The 18,844-nt window shown below is 37.9% G+C and overlaps 1 protein-coding gene across 1 annotated transcript in view; it reads right to left on the bottom strand.

Annotated features, from left to right (window-relative positions):
- The window catches only part of COL15A1 (collagen type XV alpha 1 chain), a gene marked incomplete at both ends in the record, with an annotated part of 112,733 nt that extends 95,432 nt beyond the window's left edge, over positions 1-17,301 (bottom strand). Inside the window, 2 exons of the mRNA XM_080609659.1 lie at positions 13,942-14,024; positions 17,294-17,301. Of these exons, the coding sequence (XP_080465785.1) occupies positions 13,942-14,024; positions 17,294-17,301 (91 nt within the window). The remainder of the gene's footprint in view (positions 1-13,941; positions 14,025-17,293) is intronic.
- Positions 17,302-18,844: the final 1,543 nt, after the last annotated feature.

Here is an 18,844-nt window from a genome sequence, read left to right as displayed (position 1 = left end):
TTTTTTTTTTTTTTGTTCAGAATTACTGAAGCAGAACACTTCTCTATAGTTTATTACTGAAACTTGTTTTTTTGATTTTCAAAAATCCTTGGTGTTGTTCAGCACATCTTAAGATATTATCCCAGAACTTTATTTGATGATTTCTCAGCCATGTTTTAACTGAATGCTGCCATAAATTGAACAGCTCTTGGAAAACACTCATTCTACTTCAAAAGTTGCTGATTATACTATTATTCTCTTTCTTGTAACACAAGAAGAGTTCTTGCATCCATCTAATGGTTATTTAATGACGCAACTGAACAGACTGGACAATTGACAATTTTTAAGCCAGTTTGGTGACCTTCTGTTAATCCACAGAGGTGTAAAATCCACACAGATGTAAAAACATCTACAGATGTCCCTCTCCTATGTTACAGTTTGATGCAGTGATTACTTACTCCAGACTCCATACATAAATTCTCCAGACTGACTCTTCTTTTACTCAGTGAAGTATATCAGTGAATACTTCCTAGTCTGTAAATACCTTAGCCATTTCTTTCTATAATGGAAAATAAATACATCACTAAAAAGATATTTTCTGAGCATCCTGAAAGAGTGTAATGTAATTTTTGTGAGGAATAAACAGCAATTGCCTCTTTCATTAGTCACTCTGTATGACTCATGCAATTGTTCACTTCTGTATGAATACATCTTTGTCACTTTTTGTGGTGGATGTAGAAATATTCCAATATCTATAATTCTGACTTTTAAAGCATGTATCAGTGTTTTCTGTGTAGTGACATAGTAAGAAAAAAATGAGATATGTGTATTTGCTTATTTTAATCTCCAAACCGTATTTCAATATCTCTACACAACCTGTTCATTCAATACCATAATTATCTTTAATTCACACAAGCCCACTTCTACATGGAATTATAAATCTTTCAGGCCAAACAGAGGATTGGATCCTGACTGCTGAAATTATTCTACTTGGGTGACAGACTTTCAGTCTTTTCTTTGAATTTCTTTTCTGTTGAAAACTGTGAAATTTAATCAAGTTCACAGAAGATTTATACATTAGACATATTACTGTATCATTTATATATTGTGGTACTAGAGTTCACCCTCTTCAGTGAAATAAATATCATCCAATACAGAAAAAGAAGCAATGTGTTACAGAACACACTTAGTTTGAACTTCTGGAAATTTAGAGCTATGGAAAGGTAAATTGAAACTACATTTAAATTCTTGTCACATTTTTCTACTTAATTTTCAAGAGGATCCCAAGCTGATAGAGGAAGCAAACTCATTGTATGCCTAAACATCATTCTTCTCTGATTTTTTCTTTATGTCTTTGTAATTTTGTCATACATATTTATGACAGTCATGCCCCTGACAAGTAGTTTCTAAATTCCTTTCGAAGTCTCCATTTTAAAGGTGAAAATTAATGAGAATTTATTGCTGAGCTTCTGGGAAAAAATCACTTATGACAGAATGTGTTTCAACTCTCAAAATGAAGCCCAGCAAAGTATCATCTGCTAAATGTATTGCCTAAATGCTAACTGCCTCAGCATCATATCTAAAACACTATTGCAAAGTAAAAGGCTTTTTTTCAAAGCACACACTGCTTGACTGATTTCTTTATACAGGCTGCTCTGATGGCTACCTTTCTTTTTCTACAGTTTCCTACATTTCATAGGAATTTCTTTCATTCCATACATTGATCAATGGAGTTACTGTTTAAATTACGGCAGTCTGGAATCACAGTTTGTGAAAGATGTTTTTCTAGGTGCAGATCTTTAGAAATTCAGCCACTGTTATGTTTTAGCAATTTTTTTTGTGCAGCTTCACTTCATTTGTCCCCAGCATGCTAAGGGTTATGAGATGCCATGAGAAGTGAAACCATTTATTCTAGAATCGTGTTTAATAACTCTCATATTTTCAAGCACAGATTTTGCAAAACATATTCAGCGCCAAGAGCAGTCAGAAATCTATGCTTATTTAATATACTTTCCAGACATGCATTTCACAACAGATTGGTTTTTAATGCCAGCGAAATGAGTACCTAATGCAAGAATACCTGATTCAAGTATAATTTTAAAAGTAGCCCCTTAAAATAGTTACTTCAGTTATATGTCTAAAACAGAAGTTTATTTTTCATTCCTTTCTCTTCAATGCTCACATCAGAACTGCTAAAGATAATAAAACTAGATAGACCTCTTGCTTCTTCCTTGGCCATACTGTAGAATCCTTCTACCTACAGACTCTAGTGACCGGAATCTAGTGTTATATGAAAGCAGAACTGAGTAATAGTGCACAGAAGAGAATAACATTGCCAGCACTGCTTGTAGGATCATTTTCCCAAAAAGCATTGTTTTGCTTGCAATTACAAGGCTATAGGCAATGCCATGCATATCAATCAGTTAGAAGTAATTAAAAATTTATCTCCAAGAAGGTGCAGAACATCTGGGAAGTTCAAGGCAAAGCCAGAGCTGATCTGATCTAGTAATGGTCACAACCTGTTTGAGTGGGAAGTTGGAATAGATGATCTTCAGTGTTCTTTTTCTTCCACCCTGCATTACCATGATTTTGCTTCACAGGTGGAAAATCATCTTCTGTAGCTGTCGCTACTCACTGGTATTTTACTGTGAATACTATTGTCATTTTAATGGTACTGAGGAAGTAACACATCTGCTCTAAGAAACTCATGGCCACATTGCACATATTTTTAGGCATGCACTTGAAGTCAAGAACTTGTACCACTGGTTTCTTAAGGAAGAAACACACCTTTAGAAAAATCTTGGATTAGTAGAGCAGTTAAATAATAGTAGACAACATTCCTTTAGAGAAGACACGTTAAAGAAGGGTCTAATGAAAAGTACATGAGAATGAGAGGGAGGTTTAAGCAGCAAATGCTAGGCAAACAGTGTGTGTAGGAATCGCAGTAAAATAGAAACATGGAAGATTTCTCAGGCTCCTGGACTTCTATGAAAATCTCTGCCATTAGTTTTATGGTAAATAGCAATAATACAAACACCTAACCACTCACTGTTCACTCAGCAGATGTGATGAGAATTCAAAGGATTACCTTAACATAATTCTGTGTTCCATTCCAAAATTGGTTTTCCAAAAGCATTTTACAAAAATTCAAAACAAAACAAAACGAGAAAGGGAGTGGAAAGAGAAAGGGAGAATGAAGAGAGAAGGGAGAAAGGAGAAGAAAGAACAGAGGGGATGAAAAAGGAAAGGCGAAAGGTAAAAGGAAAAGGGAAAAGAGAAAAAGGAAAATGCAAAAGGTAAAAGGGAAATGAAAAAGGGTACAGTCTTTGACCCATCTTTAGATAAATATGTAAAGTGGAAAAGGGGCATTTGATTCCATACAAATATTTGGTCTAGTGCTACAGCCAGTTAAATTAGTGCTAGCAGGCTAGCTTTCTAACTTGTTCTAACAAGCTTCAAAAACAGCAGCCATGCATGATCCAGGTCCTGGTCTTTAACTGTCCTTGTCTGTGATCATAGGCAACTCACTGAGAACCAGGTCACAAAGGAATTAACTATGTAAAGTCCAACTTTTAGTTCCATATTTAAAATCACAGAATAAAGTAGTTTAGAAGGGCCCCCTAAAGGTCATCTAGTCCAATCTGCTGCTCAATACAGGGCTAACCTGAAGAATTAGGTATCTTAGAGCCCTGTTTAGTCAAGCTTCAGATACCTGCAAGGATGGAGATCCCACAACCTCTCTCAGCAACCTTTTCCAGAACTTGGTGAAGAAATTTTTTCCACTTGTTCAATCAAAATTTCCTTCAGCTTTTGACTGTTATTTGTCCTCTTGCTTGGTTTTGTCCTCTGAGAAGAGGACTTTACTAGTAAAGTTTTGTTCTGCGTACTAACTTCTGAACACTCTTTAAGGGAATCCTGCAATGTGTACAGAAACAATATATCTTGAAATAGGATACTCAGGATACAAGTAATGTCAGTATCCACAGAGCTGCTAAGTATTCATTTAACATTTATAATGCATATCCTCAGTAGTGTCTGCATTAACTCATTAACCATGCATGTTAAACCACATTCACAGCTACTCTGAGAAGGATGAAATATTTGCTTGATTTTTACAGGGAATAGCAAGAAAGGATTAGATTCATACATATACACACTCACATGTACCGCAAAATGGCAGTACCACTGTGGAGCATTCATTGCAGATGAGTGGTTCCTTCTATGAAGTCAACAGCTATGTTGGTTTGGCAAAGTGTTGAAACAGATGAAACTGAAACAGATTGTGAAAAGCTGAAGACTAAGAAAAGCTAACACTTTGGTCCTCTGAGAGTAAAAAAAGCATCATATTCACAGAAGTGATGCAGTGTAATTAGTTAGTATGTAGTTAAACAAAGTTGGATGGCAGAAATAAAAGTCTATACTGTGGAGACACACTGCATGCCCTTGCTGTGGTGCAGCCGATGGCCTGGCAAGGAGTATTTTTGAGCCTGATCAATGGATACTTTGATGTCAGGAATCCCAAATATGAGAGAATTCCTAGAAAAGCCTTAGATTTCACAGGATTTTCCCTAATTTTTTTGACCACATATCATGCCTAATAATCAAACAAGCTAGCAATACATTTGTTTGGTTGTCCACAACAGCCCTTGGCCTCTTGAAGATATACCTTCGAATGAAACATAACGGTGCTGAGCCAGAAGTAACTCTTATTTAAATAAATAACTTGATAATCTACCAGATAATGAAGACATCAAAACCAGAATGCCTTAGAACACTCAGTTCCATTCTAACTGTTCTTCAAGCATTGATACAACATTCTTCTATTGATGTTAGGAAGTGTAACTCTGAGTGGGGAGGCAGTTGCATGGGTAAATAACTGGTTGGACAACTGCATTTAGGGTAGTGATTAATGGGTCATTCTCTACCTTGAGGTAACAAGTGGACCACAGGTGTATACTCTAAGATCTGTCCTGTCCAACATCTTCTCCAGTGACTTGTGGAGGCAATACAATCGACTCATGAAATCTGCAGGTGACATCAAAGGGAAGGATAAAAATTGGTGGGCTGGGAAGCACAATTAATGTGCTTGAGGACAGGTCTGCCATCTAGAGGGACCTAAAAAGGCCGAAAGAATGGGACAACAGGAATCCGCAAAATTCAACGAGGGCGAATATAAAAACCTGCTCCAGCCAAGGCAGAATTCTTTGCAAGAATACAGTCTGATCAACAGCTCTAGAGAAAAGGATATGGAGGGCCTGGTAAGCAGCACACTCAACACTGAGCCAGCAGCATGCTCAATCAGCAAAAGCTGCTGACAGCATTGTTGGCTATAAAGACAGGAACATAGACAGTATCAGGAGGGAAAAGTTTTTTCTTTACTTGACACTCATTAGATCACATACAGAATACTGAATCTGGTTTTGGGACCACAAGAAACGAAAGATGTTGATAAACTGGAGCAAATTCAGCTGATTACTGCTCTAAGGCAGACACTCCAATCCTTGAGTTATTTCAGTTGTCCTTCACTGCACTTGTTCTGTATGCCCATGTCTCTCCTAAACAGGGAAGCCCAAAGCTGGACAGTCCAAAGGTGGCCTCACCACTGAGAAGAAGGGAAGGATCACTTTCCTCATCCTGCAGCCTATATTTTTCCAAACACAGCCTGGGGTGCTGTTGGCTTTCTTTGCCACTGGGTACATTGCTGGCTCATGATAATCTTGTCCACAGTCCTACCCCAGCTTGCAGTAGGTTAATCCTCAGCAAGTGCAGAATTTGGCATTTTCCTTTGCTGAACATCAGGAGATTTCTATTACACATTTTTCCAGTCTGTCAAAATAATCAGGAGTCGTATCTCAATAACATCAACCATCTTGATGAGCTCTCATGGATATGTCCCATCAGGTCCTGTGGACTTTATATGTCCAACCAGTTTTAATGTTCCCTCACTCATTTCTCCTCCTTGGAGCGTAGATCTTCATTGCTCCAGACTTTCCCAGTGGGCTCATGGCCTCAGTTTCCTGAAAGGAAGCCCTACCAGAAAAAAGTGAGTCAAAGAAGGCACTGAGTACCTTGTCTGTTTCCATGTCCCTCTCACCAGGTTCCTTGCCCCATACAGCAGCAGGTCCTCATGTTCTCTAGTCTTCTTTATTCTGCTGGTATACCTGTAGAAGCCCTTCTTGTTGGTCTTCATGTCTCTTGTTAGATTAAATTTCATATGGGCTCTAGCTTTCCTGACCTCGTTACTGTAGTTTCTGACCATGTCTTTATATTTCTGATGTGCCATCTGAGCCTGTTTCCATCTCTTGTGTGCTTCCTTTTACTGTTTGAGTTTAGTCTTATGAAGTATTACCAGAGATGAATCAGAGCTTGGATGCCATGCAGTTTAAGTTCTTAAACTGTTTTGTAGTAAACCCCAGGTATGGGCTACTAAGAATATCCATGCAACATAGCTACTGCTTATAGGAAACTTTGAAGCATGTCTTAGAGCAATATACTTTTCTCTCAAGAGTCAACAACTTACTCTTTAGCATGCTGCACAAAACTGAAATTATTTCTATCTGGGTTCTGTTCTCCTTGGGTTAGGTAATGTGCATCACTTGTAAGAAGGGAAGTAGATATAAAATGCAATAAACAATGACCATGCAATGTAAATGCCCACCAAAAAACTATAGAGAAAGTAAAAAGCTATATTTGCTTTCCTAAAAAGCAGTCAGACATCCTGATTATGTATGGAACTGTGATTTCACAGTTCAGAGAAATATATGCCATGAATAAGACTGGAAGTTAACGCTGCCTGAGCAGTTATAAGTTACTATGATAGGAACATGCCACAGCAAAACATGGATTCAGTGGCAGCAGTGGAGGTAGACCCAGAGTCATAAGACCCAGGAGATCCCCAAGCACAGAATAAATCCAGAGAAGGGCCATGAAGATGATCATAGGGCTGGAGCCCCTCGCCTGTGAAGACAGGCCAAGAGATTTGAACTTCTTCAGCCTGGAGAAGAGAAGGCTCCAGGGAGACCTTAAAGCAGCCATTCAGTAACTAAAGAAGGCCTTACAAGAAAGCTGTAGAGAGACTTTTGACAAGAACATATAGTGACAGGTCAAGGGGGAATGGGTTTAAACTGACAGAGGGTAAGTTTAGGTTAGCTATTAGGAAAAAATTCTTCACAATGAGGGTGATGAAGCCCTGGCACAGGTTGCCCAGAGAAGCTGTGGCTGCCCCATCCCTGGCAGTGCTCAAGGCCAGGTTGGATGGGGCTTTGAGCAATCAGGTCTCGTGGAAGGTGTCTCTGCCTGTGGCAGGGGGGTCATAACTAGTTGATCTTTAAAATCCCTTCCAATCCAAACCATTCTATGATTCTATGAAATGGCGAAATATCATTCTTGTTAATGTTCTATCTTCTGTACTGAAGATGAAGCAAAAGACCATGCAGTTCAAACTCAAATCTCATCACTAAATTACTATTACTAGTTTCAGGCCTCAGTCAATTGAATGTTTGAAATGAAACATACTTGAGTGCCTCCAGAAAATCCTGGTTCTTCTCTGAACCCTTTAGGAAAACTTGGTTCAAACACTAGCTCTTCTCAGATTGGGCTCTAAGACGGATATTTGTTTAAAATACTGCAATTCTTAGGCAGCCCTGTCTGTTGCTTTTTCCAAGGCTTTCTTACCAGAGTGTATCCTGAATGACACATCTGTTATACGAGCAACATACATTGCTCGTATGCAAATATATTAAAATTAGGGTCGGCCCATTTTACTCATTCTTTGGGAGAATTCTACCTGCACTGTACTATATGCAGTATCTGTGACTTTCCATGTTTGGGAACAGAGAGATGGGAAGATTATATGGATATAATTCACCACAGTTCAGATTGTTGGCTAATTTTGTTCTTTTTTATACATGCTGTAATCGTGTGCATTGGCCAAATGGGAAAAGATTGCTTGGTGACCTAGAAATTGTGATGGTAAATAGACATACCCTCTTAGATAACATTAGTGACATCTGAAATAAAGTCATCAGATTCCATCAAATTGCACTAGCCAAGGCACACTGAGTAAATTGGCAAAGCTATGGCATGAATTTGGTCAAATGTGAGATACTACTAGTAGAAACCCAAACCAAACCACAGTCCATACACCAAACGAAAGGGGAAGAAATCACAGGCAAAGGTATAGGCAGCTTCCAAAACAAGTGTTTTATTTGGAAAATAACATGTTAGAATAAGAAATAAGTTCTTTGAAACCTTTTGAATACCCCAAATATATAGTGCAACAAAATCTTCCTTTCCACCGCAGTTATTGAAATGGCAACCTGCAGTTGAAGTCTATATTTTTGTCGGTGTCCACTTGCTTGAACTAAACAAGCCAAGGCTATTCTTATGCATACAATGTAAATCATTGTATTCTTCTAACTATTCCTAGCCACTTACAGCAGTACTTCTCATTCTCTGCAGTCATCCATTCACTTCTGTAGCAAGGAGTGGTAGTTCACTACCTAACACTAGATCATCAGGGTCAGACATTGTCTTTATCATATAAGAAACAAATCACAGTTGAAACATTTTAATTAAATTGATAGGTGAGCAGGTACTACCAGAAGTACCTGGAATACTTGGAACTGGCAGTTTATACACAGCAGCTGCTGCACAGGACACAAACTGAGTAACAAAACTATACATAGGCTGTGGGAAATCTGTGAGAGGGCATGGTAGTGCCCAAACAGATGTATATGCATTTAAATACTCAGGAGATGACTAGGACTTCTTTTCAAGAAATTCCTTGTGTTGCATTGCCTACAGCTAAGCCAGAAAAACATAGAAAGGAGATATGTCAGTACAGCCTTTCTTAGCAGAGCAGGTCCTTCAAACACCAATTAGTGGCAAATGCAAGCACTATTGAGATTTTGAGTTCTATTCAGATCATGGAAACAACCGCTTGCTGCAGGCTTTCAGTGTGACCAGGATGCCTTCAAAGAAGGCACCAATTATAACGCTATGTCTAACCCAGCTGGTTTGCCCTTGAGGCCTCAGAAAATGCCAAAAAAAATCTGTTGCCTGAAGCTAAGCCAGTAGTTTAGCAAACATGTAGTTTATTGTCCAAGAGAATTAGCATGTAGAGGGTGTTACACAGGAAACTAATCCATTTAGAAAAGTGACAAAATGGAACAAATTTACTAAAGCAGGTTTGTTCCACTGGTGTTATCGATCTCTTCAGCTACTCACACAGATGACCCCAACTGAACCCAACTGATTTTCTACAGTAAATTAAGTATATTTTCCATGGAAAGGCATTTTATCAACTATGAAATTAGGCTCAGCTGCACATCAAAAACACGCACAACAGCTGCTAACAGCCTGAAGACGCCTCTGAAAGATACACAGTGGCTCATTCAATTTAAACTCAAGTGCAGTCTGATGATGTCCAAATGCTCAGTAAGATACAAGAGAAAATAGTGCCATCTAAATTATCTTTACAAACTAGTACATTGCATACAGACCAGCATAACCATCATTGTGTTCTAACTTAGGAAAGAATAGTATGAGCTGTCCCCATCACCACTTCAGTCAGTTTAATTGTATGCATTTAACATTCAAAGCACATACAGTATTACTTGATAGAAACAAGTTTTTAAATGCATATAGACATTTATTTACACTCATTATGTTGGTTCATTCTGAAGAGAAGTGCAAGCTAGATGCTTGTATGAATTACAGCGGTTGATCAACAGCCAATAAAAGTCAATAATTCAGGACTCCTCCATTAAACTCAGCAGGTCATGAGTATAAAGTTTATATCAAAAGCCTAATGACAGCCATTCTGCCTACAGAGAGCCAAGGAAAGAGACAAATATTTACTTTATGTAAACTATTGCTGAGCATGTTACTTAGGGCAAGAAAGTGCTGTTCAGCTTGGCTAGTAATAAACCCCAGATGTCAATGAGAAATTTTTGAAGCTTATTTTAGAGCACATAACCATAATACAAACTGCAGAACCACATATACTTAAACCTTTATATATATATATATATATATATATAATTTTTAAGGCATGCACTGATTTGAATGCCAAGAACTGAAAAACACTGATAACTGCCTAGATAGCCTGGAAGAATAACTATGACTTCTGCAAAAGGCTAGATGAAGTCACAGGGAGGACTCTGTTACTCAAACTTCAGCAAGGTTAGCTTGCAGGTTTTATAACCTTAGTTCTATCCACAACCTGGGTCCCAGCATGTTCAGGATTATGTTCTGACCACCTATTCACTAACTTAATTTGTGGTGGAAGATACAAAGCAACATAGGTAAAGCAGCCAGGGTAATCAATGTAAATCAAGATACATTATCAGGTGCAATTAAAAGCCAAGTACATGCACCAAAGGCAATACCAATTAGAGTAAGATAGGCTACACTTATATGTACAGATAGATACATGTTCAATTGTCAATTTGAACAAAAATGAAATGACTAAGTAATTTATGAAGACAAAACATATCCTTAACCCTCCCATACAAACCTAAGTAGAATAGGGTACTATATTTACACAATTTTCATGAACACAGGAGAAAAACTACAAAAGCAAGCCAGTTCAAATGACGCTGTATTTAGGTGAAGAGGAAAAAGGTATATTATTCCTTGCCTTTTTGTACATGTGCAATGCTAGCTGCAGCAAAAGAAACTAAAATGTCCCAACAGAGTTAATAAAAATTCAGAATTCTAATTCATAGGAACTGTTGAGATTTCAAAATTCCTGTACAGTTTCACTCTAAAGCAAGATCTAAGTATTTCTTAAGATATTTGGTGAAATAATGACCAAATCCCAGCAATTTGCAGAATACACAACAGAATTTTTTAAATTCTGAATTAAATATTTTCTTGCTCTTTTTTTTTAATATTTTGTCACAACACATAGCTTGATCTACAGATTACATACAGATATGAAACTTCATTTTAACAATCTAAATAGATGTAATTTTGATTGAGAAGGGGTGTCAGCTGGTACTGTGAATTAGTAACTCATGATTTTAAATACAAGCTTTTTAAATACATTGTTTTATTGTCTGTCTTATTTTACAATGAAAGCATCATTCAGATATTCTAGGACTTGGGAATGAAAGCAACACTTCTGCTGAAATAAAAGATTCAACATCATACAAGTTCACTGAAAAGTTAAACTAAACCCCAGAAGCTCTGAAACAATTTCAAAGACTGCCATTTGAATCTGATGTAAGAGTAGACTGCCCCTACTCTTCCCCACAAACCAGTTTGTTTCCTCTTTCTCGATAGGAACTGTCCATAGTTATGCAATTTCCTTAAGAACAGCAACCTGGTCAAAACACTTTTCCTGACAGGAAACTGATCAAAATTTTCTTAGTCATCTTTCTAATGTCTCTCACAAAGACATGGCATAGCTCAAGGACTGTGATGGATTGCTGCTGGGGCTTCTGCTTTTATCTGCTCCCTTCATACCCCTCTGCAATTTGGTACTCCCCTTTGGTGCTTAGGGAAAACAAGAAGACAAGGCTACAGCTACCTAATTGCATACCACTAAGCAAATCCACTAGACATCATTGAAGAGTCTGCCCGACTGGTGAAGGCAAAGATGACAAAATTTTCTTCTTTAGACTCTCTGTGGGTTACTGCTTTGGCTGCAGGTTTGTAAAGAAGTTACTCCTTCCCCATTGTTCAGTGAATCCATGAGCAATTTTCTTGACATGAACATCTCAAGGTAATGTTTTCTGTTTTGTATATAGCCTGTACAATGATACAGCAGAAGGCACCTGTTCCTCTAAAACCTGCGCTGTTCCTCTAAACCCACACTTACTCATTCCCAGTTCTTCTTATATAAAAAGGAATTTAGAGACACGAATATATGCTATGGAGAGACAGAGGAGAGGTCAGCCATTAGAAAAGCAGCACAGCAATATTCAATGGGCTGGAAAATCCTGGAAAGCAGTAATCTTAAAGGAGACAGTGAGTAAACAAACTCTGGATAATGCATAAGTTTAACATCAAAAGGTCTGAATACCAGAGGGTCAATTAATCTCCTGTGTCTCCAAACATTTTCATCTTAAATACACAATTTATTTCTGTGCTCTCTATTACTAAAAGGAACTGTAGGAAAGGAAGAAGTTATTTCTGCAATAGTTAGACTAAAAGATCTGAAATATATATCTCTTCAGTAGTTACAGGGAGAATTTATATCATTCATCTATTTTTAGCACTCAACACCTGATTTCGGGAGATGAAAGCATTTAAAACAAGCATCAGGAAAATATTGCTTGTAACATAGTCCAATGTTGTGGAATAGAAAACACGAGAACCCTATAAAGTCAGGCACTTAAAAATCACATGTTTAAAAAGAAAAAAAAAAAAGTAAACATTCGGGAAGAACAACTTTTATATTAACAGACAAATGAGTAGGGAATGAGTAGGACAATCATGCAGGAACATATTGCCAGAACAGTCTCCAAGTTTCCAGTCTTCTAAGGAGACTTACATAACCCCACTTGGTCTTCATCCATGGTAAATTTAGGAGTCCTTCCAGCAGTAATAATATATTGCACAGAAAGAAACTGTCCTGTAGCAGTAGGGTTATCTTTCTTACTTCTGACTTCTGATCTGACATTCACAGGGCTGGATATTTACAGGACCAAAGCTTCCAGTAATAGAAACTGGCATAAATCTACCAAAAAAGAAACTGTGTCAAGTAAATATTTGTTCTATCACTGTGCTTGAAGTTTTAATGAGCTTCTGCTTATTAACTTTTATGTGCCAAAATTTGGTTCTTTCCTGTCCAGATCTCACTCTCTGCACTGTCATTCATCAGCTCGAGAAAAACAGTTTTGCCTAATGCAACAGATTTATCTCCAGCGTATATATATTGTATTTCTGTCACTATTCAGACATACGTTAAAGTTTTCCTCGTTATTATATCTGTTTCCAGTTTGGTGCCTTAATTAATAATCTGTAGTACTGCATTATATGTTTCATCTGCACTTGCAGCACTTGTTAGTGATAACTAATCTTTTTCTCCTACTGCAATGAATACCTAGAGCTTTGACTCGTAGATGAACCATATATTGTATGGCAGTGTCAGTTAAAAAGGAAAAAAACAGTCCGAGTAACATTAAAGTCTTCATGTGCATTATCACTTCCCTTCAATAATTTCTAATGGTCCTACCACATACTTATCTCAGAGTCATTTACATAACAAATTCAGACCATTTTTTGTAAGATAGTAAAAAACCCTCTTTTTGATGTAGGTATCATTGCTCATAATGGAAAAGTGATAAATGAAGCTTTCTGACTTTTCTCAAAATTACATGTAAACTTTTAAATCAATGTTCTCTCTCTTAAGTTAAATTTGAGGCTATGTGTTCCAGAGATGCTGAGGGATTTGGCTTTGTTACAAGAACACATGATCTGCAATTACAGAAAGACTTCCCACTGAAAATCTAGAAAGGCTAGGCTGGTTAAACTAAACGTTTAACTCAAGAAATCTGAAAATCACGATTTGCTCAAACACCAGAAGAAACCTCTATGCACAGGAGAAAGCACCACATCTATGTCTTTGCATTCATACATTCCTGATATCTCCAAAGTGACATATACATCTATCATAATCGTTCTCTGCTACCTTTCTCTGATGTGATACACCCAAACCCATTCAGTAGTCTTAATTTTTTTAAAATACATTCTGTTGATTATTACGAAACTGAGATAGCAGATTTGATAGGCTGCCTTACCGCTGGGGAAACAACGTATTTTTTAACCTTTTCCAGAATGAATGGCAGTTTAAATTCTTAACTTGGAGCTGCTTCCCTATATGAAACAAAGAACAGTAAGCAGCAGAGAAAATTAAGATCTGAAATGAAGAGTTTCTTTCCATATTAGGAAAGATTATCTTAAAATTAACCCTTACTCTCAAGTTATATTCATGATTTGGAGAAGTCTTACCTTCTATGATCTGAGCTGCTGAACCAGTATGGATTGACAAACCAGAGAGCAATAGCAGCAAGTCCCAGGTCCACCAGGCATGCCTGGAGCAGGTGTGCCAAAAAATAAAGGGGGGTAAGGCATGGAAAATAATGAGACCAAAGTGCAGTACAGAAGCACAAGGGTAAAAAAGAAAAAGTAAAATTTAGAAGTGAGAGTTCTTACCATGGGAGCATTTTTTGAAAGTCAGTTGAAAGACCTCCAGTGAGGAAAAAGTTCAGTGCACATGAGTTTTATGCTTAGAAAAATAAGAAGTTAATAAAAACTTGAGCCTGCTGTTTCTCCTCCAACGTTCAGACACAAGTGGAACAAAGGCAGCTCTCAGGCTCTCTGTGTGACTCACTGCAATTCAGTGCTCCAGCTCTGAAATCTGACTCCGTGTAGACTTTCCTGTCAGACCACTGCCGAAAACTTCCTACTTTATTTATTGATGGACAACCCTTACTGCTGCACATCACCCCAACATTGTTATTATCCAGTCTTGTCTTTAACTACTGTGTGCTCTAACAGTAGCATAGCTACTCCAGCTTCCTCTTTCCCCCCGCCCACTCATAACCTTCAATCCAATAAAACACGACCTCCAACATCCTTCCATCCAGCATTATATAGCCAACGATATGCATTCTTGCATTCTTATATAGAATAAGACATTCCTCTGACTGTTTTAACCAAAATTCTACAGAAGAAAGTTTTAGGATAGAAGCAGGACAGAGCAGTCACAATTAAATTGCAGCATACACCGGGAAGCCATACTGTCTCATAGATTTTCTGTCACCTACAGAGACATTTTGAGCCACACCCTTTTTTTCTGACAATTTTTCTCTAATACTCCTATCTATAAAGAGTTATACCCTGTATGTAGGTTAAGAGTGTTTATCTACCTCAGCAGCTGTACATATATGAGTCTGCTATAGACATCCTGTAGCTAAGGGTTTCTAATAGTTTCCATTCTAAATGTTATTTCACCCCTCCCTCCTAACTTCATGAAAAGCCTTTTTTTCCACATGTCCTTCAAAGCCAATTCTTGCTTAAGGAAGAATTTTTGGAAAAGTAAGGTTGAGATCAATCAGACAATTCTTAAGTCACGCGATTTTTAACAAAGACTGCAATTGTCACTTTTTGAGTGGGACAGAAGGGAGCCTGGAAAGCATTGCATATGGAAAGATAACAGTGTTCTCTTGGTAGATCTAGGCTGGAAGGTGCTGAAGATCGCTTTAGGAGATTAAAAACTAAACCTGGTTTTACTTAGTTTTTTTTTTGCATTGGGTTTTGTTATTTTTGTTGTTATTTCATCAAGTAAGGAAATACTGAGGCTAGGGCTTTAAAAGCTAGAATCTTGATTCTGCCCCAGACTCCCCTTTTAAGTTAGAAACCACAACAGCTCAGTTCTCTTCAGGTACATTTTTAACTGAGCCATAGACCAGCATTATTAGCTATCCACCTTCTGCTTAATGACAAGGAAGCAAGAAACTGAATTATTGTTCAATCAAGTTTCTTATTATAAATGCACACTTTGAAAGGTTCTTTAGAGGACCTTTTTTCTGCTCCATAATACTATATCAGGGCTGAAAAAAATTTCACTATTCACCTTTTCTACATGAGGCTGTCAGCTCTTTGTCTCTCCGTAAAGTTTCTCCATTGTTACCAAAACCAGCAATGCTGCTGATAGGAAGTGTTTGCAACATTTGTGCAAATCATATACCAGAACCATTTATTTTAAGCCTTTTTCTAGGATGTTAGATTTATGTTCTCCTTGTTTTTTCAAGCATTCTTGTAAAATGTCTGTATATACAAGACTGGTTCACTTTTTCCTTTTTTTTTTTTTTCAGGTAATCTTTAGCAGTAGGTACCAAGAGCCATTATTAGTCCTTGTCAAACTATTTTTTAACTCAGTTCCTTCTTTCAATAGTAATCCTTCTATCTCTCTGTGCACAAAATATCAGATGTATACCTGCATAATGCCTTCTGCTGCACTATAGTTTTTATCTGGTGCATATGGCCAAAATATATGTCTAGCATATTTAAGAGATAAATGTATGATTATACTCCAGAGATCTATAAAATTTAGATGGCTATTTGGATAAGGATTATTTTTACAACATAAGCTGCAAAGATTTAATTTCAAAATTACATTTCTTCCATTGCTTACCATTTGATGAATTTTTCCTCTGATTTTAGAAAACCCGTAGAAAAAAGGAAGCACCTCTCCTTCTCTCACAGGTAATTTACTGTTCATGTAGATGATCTGAGTTAAATGCTGCTGAGAGAGCCCTTAGTTTCTGCTGGATATTTTAATATGGATGTCTGACCAATGCTGAGTATTTTTAGAGCTACTGGATAAAGGAAAGAAAGGCAAAGCATGTTCTTGACCTCTGCATTCCATTAGTTTTAAATGGACAGTAGTGGAGGAATCTGTAAATACAAACAGTTTATTACCCCTGCTCCTGCAGGGCCTTGAGATTTCTTAAGTTTCTAGTGTTCATTTGTAGTCTTAAGAATTATGGAATATTAACAGGCTCTCTATATCTGCTATATCTATTTATGTCTATCTTGCTCCCCACAAGGGCAGTGATATTTGTACACATTCACTCAGTTTTAACCTTGCTGTTTGTTTCTTCCTGCCTTTTCAAACTCAGCAAGATCTCTTTGAATTAGGACATAGCGCTTTTCTTCAGTACTCTCTCCAGCTGCCTTCAACTAAGTTGCAGTTTTCCTGCTGGTTAAAAATCTCCATTTTCCAGGCAGAAGTTTTGCTTACTTGTCTCAGCTCCATCAACTGATTGCATTCCTTAAGACTTGAAATGCAGACTACAATTCTGCTGTTGCAGTTCTTGTTCATATGGCTGGGTGTTCTTCTATTTCTGATCATCTCTGTGTTAAGATGTTGGGTTTTTTTTCCTCCTGACTACAACACAATTTTCTTAGCTCCACATTTCTAGGCTCTATAATCTTAGAACTTAAGAACCAGAAGATTTTCTTCTGCAAAAATAGTGTTAGAGAAGCAGTATGCACAAAAGCCTGAGTCAGTTAGGAACCATGCTAAAAAAAGAATAAAAGTTTCCTCTTTTGCCTAGACTTCTAGGCATTCACAATATCCTCTGACAAGGAGATCCACTGCTCAGTTATGCCCGTCATAAAGAAGTCTCTGCTTCTTTGATTTTGATTTTGGTCCTGGGGTTCTTTGATGCCTCCATGTTCTTGTAGTGAATAGGGATCACCTATTCACTGTTCATTCTGTTTTCTCTATGCTCTTCGTGATTTCAGAAGCTTTCTGAAATCCCTTGTCTGATTTCTGTACTGAGTGTGAACTTACTTGGTCATTCTTGTAATGCAACCATGCCGCACCTCTGGATGTCTCTTTAGCCTTTCTCAGAGTTTTGTGTTCTCAGAGTTTCTGTGTTCTAGTATTTCACTTTCGATCTTTGGTGGAGGTGAGGGAATCATGACTGCATAATGATTGACATATTAATGGTTAGGATGACTGCACATCCCAATCTTTTGAGTGACATAGCAATGTTCTCTGTATTTTCTCTGAGGAGAAACACAACCTTGACCAGGTTGACCAGGGTCAAGGTGACATTTTCATGGAACTCTCATAAGCTCAGTAATAAGAGAGAATTTTTTGTGTAATTGGGATTTCTCCTGCCTCTCTCTTTTGTAGTAAGCAAAGAGACCAGGTTTGTTGGGCACACAGACAGGTAGGAGGGCAACCAGACTAGTGGGAGGATGGATGAAGACTACAGAGAAAAGCATGCAAAAATGAGAATAAGACTGCATGAAAAGCCTGGGACAGGAAGTTGGGAAGAGGTGAGGACAAAGCTAAGAAGACCTCTGGAAGCCAGTTGGGAAGCAGAAAGGAAAAACAAAATCTGCAAAAGCAGGCTTAAGCAGGATGATCTCCAGCATCTGCATGTAAGCAACGGAACATTATTAGAAAAACCCAGACCCTTGCTGGCAAAGCAGGTTTCTGGGGTGCCTCTCTGAAGTGCATGTGCACTAATGTACATAGCATAGGGAATAAACATAATGAATTTGAGATCTGTGTGCAGCTGCAGGCCTACAATCTTGTTGGAGTCACAGTGGGATGGCTTACAGATTATTCCTGTTGACAGCAGGTTGACAGAAGTGCTCCTCCCCCTCTGCTCAGCATGGTGAGGTCATGCCTGGAGTCCTGTGGCCCAGTTCTGGGCTACCCAGGACATAGTGGAGAAAGTTCAATGAAGAGACACAAAGATGATTACAGGACAGGAGCAACTCTCCTGCAGGGAGAGCTGAGAGTTAAGACTGTTCAGCCTGGAAAACAGAAAGCCCAGAGAAGGATCTTATCAATGTATATCAATCTTTGAAAGGAGGATACAAAGAGGATGAAGCCAGCCTCTTTTCAGTGGAGCCCAGTGGTAGGACAAAAGGCAATGGACAAAGACTGAAACACAGGAGGTTCCCTCTGAACATCAGCACATACTTTGAGGCATTGTCACAAAATGGACAAGGTGGCTGTTGAATATCCATCCTTGGATATACTCAAAAGCCGCCCTGATAGACACAGTTCTGGGAAGCCTACTCCTGCTTGAAAAGGAAGGCTAGACTAGATGACCGCCAGAAGCGATTTCACTTTGGTGTTGGCCATGAGGTCTTACAGCAAGTTGTCAACATCTGGAGTCCTTTACTGGTAGGAATACTATATTCATGCTGTTTCTTCTTCCTCTCCCCTAAGACATATTTGCTTTTGAGTTTAGGACTTTAAAAATTTTTAAACAAAATCCATGACACAAAAAAAGGAAGCTAAGATAAAAACTAAAACTAAGATTTATTCAGAAAAAAAAAAAAAAAAAAAAAAGCCATCACATATTAATCTGAAATAATA

Source organism: Psittacula echo (assembly GCF_963264785.1).
Source record: "Psittacula echo genome assembly, chromosome: 2".
NCBI lineage: Eukaryota > Metazoa > Chordata > Aves > Psittaciformes > Psittacidae > Psittacula > Psittacula echo.
The sequence above is the reverse complement of the archived record's forward strand: the minus strand, read 5'-3'. Positions and strand labels throughout refer to the sequence as shown.